Source organism: Mya arenaria, chromosome 2 (genome assembly GCF_026914265.1).
Source record: "Mya arenaria isolate MELC-2E11 chromosome 2, ASM2691426v1".
Classification (NCBI taxonomy): Eukaryota; Metazoa; Mollusca; class Bivalvia; order Myida; family Myidae; genus Mya; species Mya arenaria.
In genome coordinates, this window is record NC_069123.1 from 43,124,050 (window position 1) to 43,138,772 (window position 14,723).

Sequence of the window (14,723 nt, forward strand, 5' to 3'; positions counted from 1 at the left end):
AGCGACATTAATCACGAGATGCAACTAGCAGACTGTCGGCACCATGTCAAGTCGAAAACAGGAGGAAAACCTCAAAGACAAAATCAAAAACTTGTTTAGTAGAAAGAAAGACACTGCAGCAGTCTACAAAGGGCCATCAAAAGATGTCACCCCAGTGTTTACTTCTGAGATTCTCAAGGTTTGAATGAGTTGCATTCACTCAGCTGTTTTCCTTATAGCTTGTTTTTGCTGGAGTTAAATATTAGAATACATTAAATGCATCGTGCATTCATTACGCTAATCTAGGAGCAAAAATGTGTCAAGTGTTGTACCGTTATAGCGGGTTCATATGCATTATTCAGGGCTCTTGAATGTATTGAAATTGAAACAAATATGTCCCTTAGTCGTACCAACTAACCAAGCCCCTTTGGCCGTACCAAAATGACATACTACCAAATTGGTCCTGAGACCTTTCCGCCCTGCCATTCCGGCCCCATATCAATATTAACCCGAGACTTTTCAGCCCCTTACTGATTTTCAGCAGTCACTTGACCCCATTATATTTTATTTGAAATTGAAGTAACCCAGTAGAAATGTTCAAATTCTATTTCAATTGAAGATATAAGAAGATTTTTAATTCAACATAATTTATATTCATGAAAATAATTTATATCAATTAATTATAGGAAGAAACAAAGTTAAATGTATTATATATATTAAACTTCTTAGTAGTTTTAAATTAATATACATAAATATAATAAAAAATGTTATAAATAAACATATTCACAATACAAATAATAAAAATATGAAAACAAAACCAGTTGAGTCAAAAAATGAGGAAATGTTACAATGTTTTAGTAATTTTAGATATATATACATCAAATATAATGAAAGAACATCAAGTTCAAGTAAAGCATATATATTTAGATCTCAACAACAAAAAAAAAATTTGCATTCAGTTTGTGTTTAAGCAAATCTAATATATTTCACATGCTAAGAAATATTTTCATATCTTTTTTTAGAAATTAACATCACTTACTTGTAAAGGTTGTTTAACAAAATATGGTGTTTATAGTTAGTCAAAACATGTTTAATTGCTATTATACAACTTGTTGGGCATGATTCCTAATTTGGATGGCAAAGACTGTCGAAATATTTCCCCCCAAAATTACTGAGTATTATTTCCACTTTAACCATTTTGGATATGTTCAATACATGCTGTTAAGAACAAAGGTTTTTTATGCTCTTGAAGGCTGGCATGCTGGCATATAGTTTTCGCATTGTCTTCTGTCTGTCCGTCTATCCTTTGGGAACAAAACTTTTTCCACGCAATAACTCTAGAAAAAATTATCTACGACTATTTAACTAAGGTGGTAGATTGTCCTTGACCAGTATATGAAACCAAATAAACCAAATGTTTATGGTCATGAATCAAGTTCAAAGTCAACAGGCTTTTGAAAATTTTGACCCCACAAAAAAATGAGTTTGTCTAACTTAGGACTATGAAACTCCCTTGGTTGGTTGCCCTTGACCATTTAATGACCCCTGTTCTTTTTGGGGTCAGTAGGTCAAAGATCACAGTTTACAATCTAAAGTCAACTTTGCCTGCACACTAACTTGAAGAACAGCTTGACCTAGGACCATGACATCAGTGGTAGGTTGTGTTGACCAGTAGATGACCTCTATTGATTTGGAGGTCAGAAGCCACTTCAGATGAGTAGATCCAAACATTTGGCCATTCTGGAATTCCTTATCTTGCCCAAGGGCAAAGATAAAGCAAGTACCCGTATGGAACTCCTTTTTTTATTGTCATCACACAATTACCTCCCTTGTTGAAGACTGTTGTCTGTAACATCATGGAAACCTTGTCTCGTGGCAATATTTAAGATCCATATTAAATATTTCTGGCTTCAAATGGCACTAAAAAAAGGTTTTCGGCTGCATTCAAGAAATAATCCTGCACTCTCCTCAGAACTATTTAAAGAACGATTTAACTATTTACATATTATAAATCACTGCACGCATATCCATGACAACCATGAAATATCACATATCAATACTCACATTATTTTTACTATGCAAAAAAGAGTTCCAATGAAAATGTACATTAGAACTTTATTTTGTACTGAGGTTGGAGAAAAAGCATCTACCATAGCCGCTTGTGTAAGATAGGTTCATCCGAGCCCTCATGCAGGGTGTTGTGTGGAAGTTCAATAAACCTTGTTTCTGCAAAACACCATACGCTCGAGTTGGGATGAACCTATCTTACAATAGCTATAGAAGATACCGGTACTTACAATCCTCAATAACAATTCCATATAGGACAATTATATTTCTGTTTGCGCTTAACAAGTTGATGACCCTGGTTCCTTTCGTTTTATAAATGCTCCAACTACATTTCATTGGTTTTTGGCAGTATTGTCTGCTCCATTTTAATGGATATTATTAGCTTATAGGTCAATTGTCTTGACTTTCACTCTGACAAAGCTAAATCTGGATCATTTGTCACGTGTGGGTGACAGCTCTTATTCTGTATGCCTTCTCCATTCTATAACTTTCATGTAGTTTTTCATATAAATATTGTTTATTTCTTTTTTTGCAGGAAATTGGGCCAGAAAGTCCCAGTAACAACAGAATCAAGACTATCAAAGAGATGTCAGATGTTGTTCTTAAAAAGAAATTGGAACAAGTAATCATGCTTATAGATTTACATTTGTTATATATATATATATATTCAATGTCAAACTTATTTATTATGATATGTACATGCAAATTATTCAACTGAGAAATTAACATCCGTAACACTTGAAATGTCCTGTTAAGCCAATAACACTACTTTGAATGTTAATTTCAGACAGCTATTGAGGCTGTTTGGTGTAGCATCCAGGACCTGGTTCTTCCACAGACTGCCTCAGAGAAGAGACATGTGGTTCTACACTTCCTTCAGTGTCTGCTGGAAGGGCAGGTAGAGCAGTCATTGAAATTAGAGTTTTGATTGAACTAGCCGGTATTCTTACACTCTTGCTTGACATCTTTCAGGGGGCTTTTTTTACGCTCCCTGCTATTTTAAATCAAGAATGAGCCAGCCTGGAAAGCATTTTCAACCATCTCAAAAACCTGTGAGGCCAACAGTTTTAAAATGTTGCTGGGCTTTTTCAAAATATAATTTGTTTGCAGGGCTAGCAAATTTTGAATTCTGTATAACTGGAATTGTTAATCACTAGACATTATAGCTCAGTGGTTGAGTGTCTGCTTCTGAGACTGGATGTCCTGCATTTAACCCCTCATCGCAACATACCTCAGACAATTTTCAACATGGTACCAGTAGCTCCCTTACATAGTTTTTAGATTTTAAGGTAGAACTGGAAAACTTGGGGTACTCTGTACTAGTTTAACCCTGAAGAATTGGCCTCCGTGTATCGATGCTTTACACCGTTAAAGAACCAAGGGGTCTTTTTGAAATAAGATCTAGGGTTAATGACCATGTCCCGTGTATCTCGCACTCTTCAGCAGGAACAAAGGGACCCCCATTGGAAATAATAGTTGGAATGTGCAGTCCTAGATCACAGAATCTGAATCCCACACATGCACAAATGCACAAATACAAACACACAAATTCACACACCAAAAAACACACAAATGCACACACATGAACGCACAAATGCACACACACGAATGCAGAAATGCACACACACAAACACACCCACACTTCTGAAAGAAGAAGGGCAGGCAGTGATGTAAAATATAGAATTAATATATAATTGTACATGGACCATCAGCTTTAAAGTTTAAGTACATGATTGTAAATGTCAAGAGGTGAAATGTCTAGGACATGATGGTAAAAATAAATAGGTGAACTGTCTATTTAACAATTGTAAATATAAATAGATGTACCGGTACTGTCTATTACATGATTGTAAATATAACATATTTCTCTTTAATGTGTTTTACAGTATAACCAGCTTGGCATGATGAAGGTGCATTTCTTCAATGTCATTCTTAGTCTCCAACTCCAGGAGAATGTCGGAGAAAAGTAAGCGCATGTTTATCGTGAATGACGTTGATATATATTTTGTATGTATAACTCTTGATGGGACCTCATTGATTAATAGCGTTCAGGGATGTGATATCGCTGATATCTGATGATCTAATGGCTCAAGAGATAAAAAAAAAAAGTAAACTGGTTGCTTAAGGTTGTTACATTATTTGTTGTTAGTATTGCCACTCCATTTGAATTCTGGAGAGCCCTCAAGAACATTTAAGCCAGTTTTGCTTCTGTGGCAGGGTACTTCACCCCCTTTGAGAGTCTAAAATGCCCCCAGAACCCCTCCCAAAAATGGTTTCTGCCCTTCAGCTGCCAGATTATTCACATATCTGGCGTTGAAAATTGTAATGTACTCATTAAACAGGGATGTTCTATGTATTTAGTGTTATGAGTCTTCAAATAAGTAACTCATATATCACATCATGGTCATTCAATACATAATTTGTGAACCTTTTAAACTCAAATTGATAACAAATTGTCATTGCTCGTTTTCATAGATTTTATAAGACTTCTTTAATAAACTCTGTTTTAATGACCGCTTGTGTAATATCCTCATAGTAAATAGCAAAATTGACTTAACATCGAACGTTGCGATATACATTTCTATGCTTCCCGAGGTGAGAACATACAGTTGTGGCTATGTCCGTCTGCCTGTTCATCCGTCACACCCTTGTTCAGAGAACAACTTCAAAACTGTTGATGTTATTGAAATAAAACTTGGTATACAAATAGATCGCAATGAGAGGGAATGAAGTGCAGAAGAACCATAATCCTATAATTTACTTTTTTTCATAACCAGTGCTTATCCGGGCCATATGTTGGAAATACTAAAGGAGTTGAAATGAAACTTCTTATATAGATTGATTGCAATGAGAGGAAGTCAAGTGCACAAGAACCATAATTCTGCCCTCCATATTTGTTAAGTTATCTACCCTTTACATAATATCTTTTCCTTCGAAGATGGGTTCTTGTCCGGGCCATATCTTGGAAAGCTGTAAAGATATTGAAATGAAACTTCTCAGGCATATAGATGGCAATGAGAGGAAGTGTAATGCTCAAGAACCATAATACTGCCCTGCATATAATTTTATTTATCTCCCCTTTACCTTATATTTTTCGAAAATGTTCTTGTCTGGTTGGTGTATGGTGAAACTACTTGTCACATGATAACCCTGGACAAACAAATGCATGTGGACATGGACTCAAAATATTATCTTGATAAACAAAATAGCTATTTATCAAGGGTATTTATAATCCAATTAAGTGTCCAATCAATTAAAATGAAAAAAAATGACTGGAACGAGATGATGATGCCCTGTAGCAAAGAAACAACAGCAACAACCTCTTCATTCTAAATAATGCTGCATGCAGTTTAATGCTGAAAAAATATTTTTTTCATTTCTATTACTGTGAAATCATTAATGTTCGTGGGGCATTAATGTTTGTGGTTTTCGTGGGTTGGGTGATCCACGAATTCAAAATCCCACGAAATATAAACCCTTTATTCACTTTTTCAATTGTCTTGTTACGTACATACTCTAGTATATTATTTACAGAGGTCGCAGTATACAGTGTTAAAACCTGTCTCACTGTATAACTTACGATCATTATTCTGTCAATATATTATAACTGCCTTTAACAAATAATGAACCAAATCAATTAAATGTGTTTTATGCAGCAAATGACAGTTATAAGCACGTGTTTAAACGTGTGCTGTTAATGAAAATCTCAAAGTTTATAAGATGTGCGTGATGAGTGTCTGTACTCCATTTTTTTATTTAATGAAATAATTAATCGATTACTAGTACATTAAAGGTTACTATGCACCGGACGTGACAATATACGCATCTTTTCGGTGTTTTCACAGTTTGCAAAATTCTTAATTGGCATTCAATGGCTTCCCCTATCTGTATTTATGATCAGGGTACATCTTCTTTTATTACCTTTATTCCCAATTAAATCGATAAGTGACATGGGTATATGCACTAATTGGCATGTCGTACCACATTAGCGAGTGTCATAAACCGAGTGACGTAGAAGACGGAAATCACGGGCCAGCGCGTGGATATTATGCAGACGATCAAGGACGATTGCATCTTCGATTTTTTTTTTTTCAAAAATGAAAATCCACGAATTCAAGTACCCACGAAATTGTTTTTTTTCGGCAAACCACGAAATTTCATGCCCACGAACATTAATGATTTCACAGTATATATGTTTCTATTGTTGAAACTGAAATTCATGAACATTTTATGACCTTGTCATGTATAGGTTTTTTTGGTAGATCCCCATGGTTTGAAATTCAGAATGTAGGAGATTAATGCCAAGGAATCTACTGAACATGTATACATCATCATACATGTATTTACCCTTGCAGGTTGTCCCTAGCCAGAGTGTTGACAGAAGGAGGGAAGAGTTTGTCGGAAATTGAAGATACTGCTGGTATGACTAGTATGGTTGATAGTCTGTAATGCAAATGTTAGGCTATAACTGATTGTCATTGTTCAACCTTATATAAGTATTTCAGATGTATTTTAGACCATAATAAGTATTTCAGATGTATTTTAGACCATATATAAGTATTTCAGAATTTTTCAGGTTTTGCATTCCTGGAATGGTTTCCTACCATGGTCGCGGCGGGGAAGACTGCAGAGTTCCTTCCCCTGATAATCAGTGCTATAAAGTTCAATGCGGCATATCTTGAAGAAAATGTAATGTCTGGAATAATCAGGTCAGTAGTTGGAGCAAGCAGTGCTTGGTGAAAATTAATAAGAGATAACATTTTAACCTGAAGAGTCATGGTACTTTTGTGTTACATAATTATACATATAATTTATTATGCTTGTCTGTTTAAGGAAGGAAAAAAAGTGTTTCTGACTTTGGCCATATCTTATAAACCAATAAAGCTTTTTGTATGTAACTTTAAAGCAAGTTGCATCTCTTTAGCTGACTTTTAATTTATTCTATTGTTTTTTTTCCCCTGAGAAGAACTGACTAGTGTTAATATGCTGTTGTTATTTTATAGTGGATAAAGTTACATATATCTCCTATGTTGCTATTTCAGAGAAACCTGTAAGGTTTGCAGTTGGCACAAAACTCCAGCAGAAGATGTCAAGGTATACATGTTAATCAAAGTCTCATTCTTGCTTAAAGTGACACTCTTATTCAAAATCGATGCATACACATGTATAACAAAAATTAATATTGAGTGATAAACTTTTAACTACTTACTGAATAATGCATTTATGGAAAATATTAATTACTTATAACAAGATTGTAATCGTGTATTTAATAGCTGAAAACGCAAAAATATTACTGTAAATGATTGGTGAAAGCTATAAAGATTAACTGTGATCTACTATATTCTAACAAGGTAGAAATACCTTGTTTTCTGCACCTTTATGTCAAATTTAACACAGTATCCTTCATAAGAACTACTGTTTTCGACATTTATTTATCCTTTTCGGTAAAATGAAACAGTTTTATTAATTGTGGTAAAACTTATTTGGGAGGAAGAGCACATCTTTAACTTGTGAATTTCTGGACAGGTTATAATGGGCCGATTGTTCAGAACTTTGTTTAAGTTAACAACAATGTCAATGCAATCGTTGTTAACTTTCAAATCATAATTGCTCTGAAAAAAATAATGGATACACTGGGTCTTGTGATCTGCTGAATTTTTTAACAAGATGTGAGACACTTGTTTAAGCTGTACTTGTTTATGTTTAAATATGTGAGCATATCATAAAATATTTCAAATGTAAAAGTTCACAACAATGTTGTTAATCATGTTGTTTACTTTAACATAGTTCAAAACAATCAGCTATGAGTTTTGATAAAAGCAAACAAATGAGGAGTCATTATCATACGTGTATGTTATTTTTTTTCCATGACAAGACAGTGGATGGATTTTGCATTGTCTGAAATCAATCTAAAATTAAGACAAAAACATGTAAAGAAAAACTGTTGCACTTTTTTCTGTGATGAAATACCTGCCCTGAATTTCAAGTGTTGTTACATGTTGGAAGTATATATTTAGGGGAGATATAAATTTATATATTTTCTGCAAATAAGCTCTTAAAATACTTAGTAATTAACCCTCAACTCCTTGCAGCTTTGCTTGGAGATCCTGGATGCGATATTATGCTACAGTTATCTGCCAAGTAGCACCCTGCCTGATGTTGTGGCCGCGCTCTGCCGCATGGTCAACAACCACAAGAGCTGCGAACCTAGTTGGGAGGTAGGATGATAAAACTAATTTTTTAATAATTTTTTTTCACATTTACAATGCCACCATGGTTTGTGGGGCTTGCATGGACAAAATTCTGTTATGCATTATATTTTTTTAATGAATAGTTTGATAAATAATTATCAACACAGTTTGGCATATATTATAAACATTAACTTATATTGATGTAAGTGATTTGATTGCGTGGCATGTTGTGTTTTATGCAAAATTCACAACTTTTAATTGTTTTGAATTTGAGTCACCAGAAAGTTTAATGATGAGATGTGTTGAATCCATTTTAGTTTTGAAATTCATCGTCAAATTATTTGTAAGCAAAATATGTTACCCTTGCATGAAATAGAAAATAACAACCAATGCATTGACGGTTTTAAAGTAGACAGTAACAAAATGATGATTATTTTCTTGTCCTCAGTTGATGAGGAAACTACTGGGCACTCACCTTGGACACAGCTGCATACACATAATGTGTACTTTGCTGCAAGAAAGGTAAGAGCTTCACATGTTTCCCCTTTGTTGATACCTGCAGTTAGCGTACTTGATTTGGTTCGATCGTTTTAACAGGAAAGAATATGCTCAAGTATGTTGCTTTGAAAGGAAGCATAACTGCAGCAGTTGTTTATTATCAGAGATAAACATAATTAACTTCATAAGAATTCTCCACTATGAGTTAAAAATTACTTTTGATACCGCTATGCTCTGTGGCTTCTGCGGTTTCAACACAACAAAGTTATATTTCTCCAGATATATAGGTAAATTATTTTTTAAACAATTTGGTTCATTAATTACATTCCCAGTAAATATTCATTATTGTCTAAACTGTCTGCCTTTGGTATAGCTTGGAACATACAGATCCTAACGTTTTGCGTGGAGCAATCTTCTACATCGGCATGTCGCTGTGGGGCTCCAGGAAAGTCGTACAGTTGAAACACACGCCATCCGCAGTACTGCCATCATTCTTACATGTGGGTAGTCTGCTATTTTTTCTTATGCTTTTTATATGCAGAATGGGTATACTCGCATATTTAATAAAAAATCGTTACCAAACTGTAAATGCTTTTTTCAGTGTCAAATGTTCTTTTACCAGACTAAATATATATTAAGGTATTAGCCATGTAATAAAACTCGGGAAACATCGGGTAACATCGACATATATCGCCACTCGCCGTAACAGATCGCGACGAACATCGGGCGTATTCGGCCTGTACCGGATGTTGCTATTTTTAGAAACAGAAGGTATTTCCCCGCTATTCATAGGTCAATAATGGAATTTCTGCATTGCAGTATTTGGAAACTCTGTGATGTATTTCTCATGAATACACGTTTAAAATAAATAAACACTTAATGTGGACGCTGGCAGTTGATTACGATACATCTAACAACTTGAGTCATTACAGTAAAACATGGATTATAAGTGATTTATACGAGTAAGAGAAGATTTTCTGTCGAAAAAACGAACTGTCAACAATCAGCATGGAACTGGGATATTCAGATATTCGTATCAAAGGGCTATGAATGTAAGTATCCTTGAGCAGTTTTGTACGTTGATGTTTGTTTTTTAATTTATCTTTGGAATTCTTAAATCATTTTTGTTAGCTAAATGTTTAGACAGCGTGTTCATATTTTTACATGTACTCATGTACATGTTACATATTTTATATGTACTTATGTATATGCTACATATTTTTATATGTACTTACGTACATTATTTATGTATATGATATGAGTATGTAAGCTTTAATTTGATTGTTATATCATAGAAAAATATTAGACTTAAAATTGTGTTTAAAAATGGTGTGTTTTGGTACGTGACCTATTTCTAACATACCATAATACATGTACATACCCATTATTTGTTTACAAAATGCATATTTTCAAAATTAACTTGTGATAAAAAGTAGTACGTGGTTTGGGGCTTGAAGCCACAACTGCTTGGACACTAGCGACATTCATTTGCTTGGTGTTGGTCTCGTTAAAACCCCAGACTGTTGTGAATCATCATCAACCATATGCACAACAACTACATATTTGTACCAACCAACCCTTACTCTTGGCTAAAACGGATATTAGTGCAGAATGTATAATACTTGTGCATTTGTATTTCATGGTGGTAGTTTCTGTTGGTTGATAATCAGAAGTCTAATTTCTTTCAGGCAGGAAAATGACTGAATATTACTAAGTCACCAACACTGGGTTATGAAGAATTCCAGCCTGCATTAAATACTATGTTGGATCCTTGAGACAGATTTAACAGCCATGTCTATCCACAAGGCAGTCGCATCTGATAGTGATGATGTGAGTATTTCATATAAAACATATATGACTTGGTTTTTGTTTTTATAAACCCACTGTATTCAATAATCAAGTGGTGGTGGTGGTGGTTGTGGTTGTGGTGGTGGTGGTAGTGATGATGATGATGGTGGTGATAATGATGATGATGATGATGATGATGATGATGATGATGATGATGATGATGAATTTTATTGATAAATTTAATAATTTTCTTTATATATACATGTATGTATCAGCTTGTTTTTGTGTTGTTTTTTCAAAATAATGTCGAGAAATATTAAACTGTTTATATTTCATTGTGTATATGTATGGCAGTATAGATATCTATACTAATTAGTTAGAAAGGTTTTAAAGTACACCTTTTTTCCTTTACAGCACTAAACATTCTGGATGGGTAAAGTACCTGAAGGGGGATGAAAACCAAATCAGCATTGACTCAGCATTGAGTAGTTATCATCTGTGCTCTCACTACAAGTACAAACGCATGGGAACAGACCAAACTTCAAATGTTTAAGAGTGAAGAATTATTGTGAAAAAATCTAAATGTTAGAATACCAATGACAAAAAAGACAGACATCAAATTACCCACAGAGATTGTTTACATGTTATAATATTAAAAAGACATTAGTTGAGAACTTTCACTCTGACATTTTTGGAGGGGCATTACTGCCCATTTAGTGTTCTTGTTTCTTTACATATTTTAGTTTAAAAGTACACTCATTGTTTTAAACTCTGTATTCTGAGTTTGTATCATAATTAAATTCATTTATTTGAAAAAGTACATTTTATGAATAAGTCCATTTAAGCTTTTAAATTTTTACAAGAAAAAGATTGATTTTTAAGCATTTTATTAGCTATAAAAATGTATGGTTACTTGACATTATGTATATTTTCTTCAAAACTGGACGGTAAACTATCATAAATTGTCTTCTAAATTGTTCAATAGACATCATAGATAATATTTAAAATGATTTCAGCAACTTGCCTTATATTTAACTATTTTTTATGAATTTTGTAAAACTGCTATATTTTTTCAAACATCGAAATACTGCTCTGTTCCGAAGACTCACAAGATCAATCAAAATGATTTTTTTCCATGTGTATCAATAATTTGTTCGTTTAAACTTTAGTTTTCTGTTAACTGAAGTATTATTTTACCAGAAACTGTTGTTTTTATTTCATTATCTCTGACAATGCGAAAACAAATCAAATATAGACAAAATATTTACTTGTCGCTCTTTATAGCCCTTGGAGTTTGGGGGTGGGTTAATGAAACATAAATAACTTTTTTAATTCATGGTAAAAAATCTTCAAAATTTGGATAAAAGTCCCATAGTGTACCATGATTATAACTATGTTGTCGGTTAAAGCTTTTATAAAAGTGTGTATTACGCGGCTAATACCTTAATTAGTCTTTTTTTGCAAAGCAATAATAAGATATAAAAAATACATCAGTGTTTACCTTATTTTCTATCCATTTTTAGCTCACCTGTCACATAGTGACAAGGTGATTTTTTGTGATCACAATTTGTCCGTCGTTCGTCCGTCCGTCCGTAAACTTTTACTTTAAACGACATCTCCTCATAAACCGCTTAGCCAATTTCATCCAAACTTCACAGGAATATTCCTTGGGTGGTCCCCTTTGAAAATTGTTCAAAGAATTGAATTCCATGCAGAACTCTGGTTGCCATGGCAATGGAAAGGAAAAACTTTAAAAATCTTCTTCTCCATAACCACAAGGCCTAGAGCCTTAATATTTGGTATATAGCATCATCTAGTGGTCCTCTACCAAAATTGTTGAAACTATTTTCCTGGGGTCAAAAATGGCCCCGCCCCGGGGGTCACTTGTTTTACATAGACTTATATAGGGAAAACTTTAAAAATCTTCTTCTCAAAAACCACAAGGCCTAGAACCTTGAAAATTGGTATGTGTCATCATGTAGTGGTCCTCTACAAAAATTGTTCAAATTATTCTCCTGGGGTCAAAAATGGCCCCGCCCCAGGGGTCACTAGTTTTATTACATAGTGTTATATAGTAAATCTTCTTCTCCGAAACTGTAAGGCCCAGGGCTTAGATATTTGGTATACAGCATCATCTAGTGGACCTCTACCAGATTTGTTCAAATTATTGCCACAGGGTCAAAATTGACCCCGCCTAGGGGGTCCTTGTTTTTACGTAGTGTTATATAGTAAATCTTTATTAAATGGATTTGAATAAATCAGACAAACCATACAATAACTTATTGTTTATTATGTAACAAAACGAAACAACACCAGCAATGCGATTGTCCATAGCAATGCAATATACATATATAGTAAAGAGATTATCAGAGTGGCGTAAATGGTCATGTGGCTTGTGACGTAAAATCCCGGCACCAGTTGAACAAGTTATGCGTATCGAAAGTGAAAAATTTTCGCCGTGCATACACGTACAGTAAAACAAACAGACGTCCCTGACTTGACACATGTTTTGAATGGGCAGAAAAACACCACGCGGTTTTCTGCCACATGCAAGTCTGGGGACTGACACGGAAACTAGCTTGACACATGACTGGCCAGTGAACCAGAGCACTGGCACCTGCATGCAAGCGTACATTTATACACATGACACAACAAGCTTGACACATGTCTGGTCGGTGAACCAAAGCACCGGCACCTGCATGCAAGCGTACTTACACATAGACACGTTTAACACATTTACAGCACGGCGTTACCTAACTAATGCAAATAAATAAGAACTAATTGGAATGCAGTCCCAGCACCACGAGTAAGACAATTGAGCCGAAGTTCCTTTACCCGCAGTTTGGGAGAGCAGACCTTGTATAATAAGTATTGGTTAGAAATCTGGCTAAATTCAGTTTAAAAGATTTGTTATTCGCCTGCCGCCAGAATTTTACGCCCACACGACTTAAAAGGACAAAAAAAAAAAAAGAAAAAAGAAAAAAAAGAAAAAAGAAAAGAGTACATGTTCGTAGTTTAAAGCTTTAAAACACTGTTGTGTCTGCATTGTTCCAACAAAAAGGCATTGCCGTATGCTCCCTATGACCATTGATAAGTGGTTGGTTTGGCGACACACTGCACTATCTTGGTATGATTGTTTCTGAAGACTGGTCCGGTGGTGTTCGGTGTGAGCTGGAACCCGAGTGGCTTGGGCCCCTAGTTAGGCATAGCTTGCTCGCTGATGTTGCTACGAGTGATGTGCTGTCTCTCAGAACGCAAGCTGCCGAAAACTGCAATTATAAAGAACTCACCAGCAGCATTTTGAATGAAACGGCATTATGAAAGATTAACATGTACACACTATTGAAGTGATGTTTCATACGGGTCATTCAGATTATATTAATATTTTAATCGGGTGTGGTGGGTGGGTAAATAATATTTTTTCGGTATTTTTCCCACGTGTTACTCCTTCGAAGGTTAGCGAGAAAAGAACGTGCTGGGCTAGTCACGTGGTCAAGTAATCGGATGACCGGAGCGTTCCGCATGTTGATTTCCGGGCAACCACGTGTGTTTACCCGTATCTAGGAAGTATTTCCGAGAAATCGTAGATAAAAAGAGAAAACAATTTATTCCGTCTTAATAAATGAAATTATTTCCATATGTAAATAATTTTTATTATTAAATGGATTTGAATAAATCAGACAAACCATACAATAACTTATTGTTTATTATGTAACAAAACGAAACAACACCAGCAATGCGATTGTCCATAGCAATGCAATATACATATATAGTAAAGAGATTATCAGAGTGGCGTAAATGGTCATGTGGCTTGTGACGTAAAATCCCGGCACCAGTTGAACAAGTTATGCGTATCGAAAGTGAAAAATTTTCGCCGTGCATACACGTACAGTAAAACAAACAGACGTCCCTGACTTGACACATGTTTTGAATGGGCAGAAAAACACCACGCGGTTTTCTGCCACATGCAAGTCTGGGGACTGACACGGAAACTAGCTTGACACATGACTGGCCAGTGAACCAGAGCACTGGCACCTGCATGCAAGCGTACATTTATACACATGACACAACAAGCTTGACACATGTCTGGTCGGTGAACCAAAGCACCGGCACCTGCATGCAAGCGTACTTACACATAGACACGTTTAACACATTTACAGCACGGCGTTACCTAACTAATGCAAATAAATAAGAACTAAT

General features: G+C 34.9%; 1 protein-coding gene and 1 long non-coding RNA gene across 4 annotated transcripts in view; both read left to right on the forward strand.

Moving 5' to 3' along the window:
* LOC128222939 (tuberin-like) overlaps nucleotides 1-14,723 on the forward strand; it is a 66,570-nt gene that overhangs the window by 7,451 nt on the left and 44,396 nt on the right. For 2 of the 3 annotated variants that reach the window (XM_052932133.1, XM_052932141.1), the window contains exons 1-10: nucleotides 9-178; nucleotides 2,582-2,668; nucleotides 2,834-2,944; nucleotides 3,933-4,012; nucleotides 6,402-6,466; nucleotides 6,623-6,755; nucleotides 7,089-7,140; nucleotides 8,139-8,264; nucleotides 8,686-8,759; nucleotides 9,109-9,235. In XM_052932133.1, coding sequence (XP_052788093.1) covers nucleotides 44-178; nucleotides 2,582-2,668; nucleotides 2,834-2,944; nucleotides 3,933-4,012; nucleotides 6,402-6,466; nucleotides 6,623-6,755; nucleotides 7,089-7,140; nucleotides 8,139-8,264; nucleotides 8,686-8,759; nucleotides 9,109-9,235 — 990 coding nt within the window. In that variant the 5' untranslated portion in view covers nucleotides 9-43. Of the gene's footprint in view, nucleotides 1-8; nucleotides 179-2,581; nucleotides 2,669-2,833; nucleotides 2,945-3,932; nucleotides 4,013-6,401; nucleotides 6,467-6,622; nucleotides 6,756-7,088; nucleotides 7,141-8,138; nucleotides 8,265-8,685; nucleotides 8,760-9,108; nucleotides 9,236-14,723 lie in introns of those variants that run through there. The other variant, XM_052932147.1, reaches the window with a different exon arrangement.
* Nucleotides 9,251-11,438, forward strand: LOC128222981 (uncharacterized). The gene is made up of 3 exons (XR_008259261.1): nucleotides 9,251-9,787; nucleotides 10,424-10,565; nucleotides 10,938-11,438. It is a non-coding gene; the product is annotated as an uncharacterized LOC128222981 (long non-coding RNA).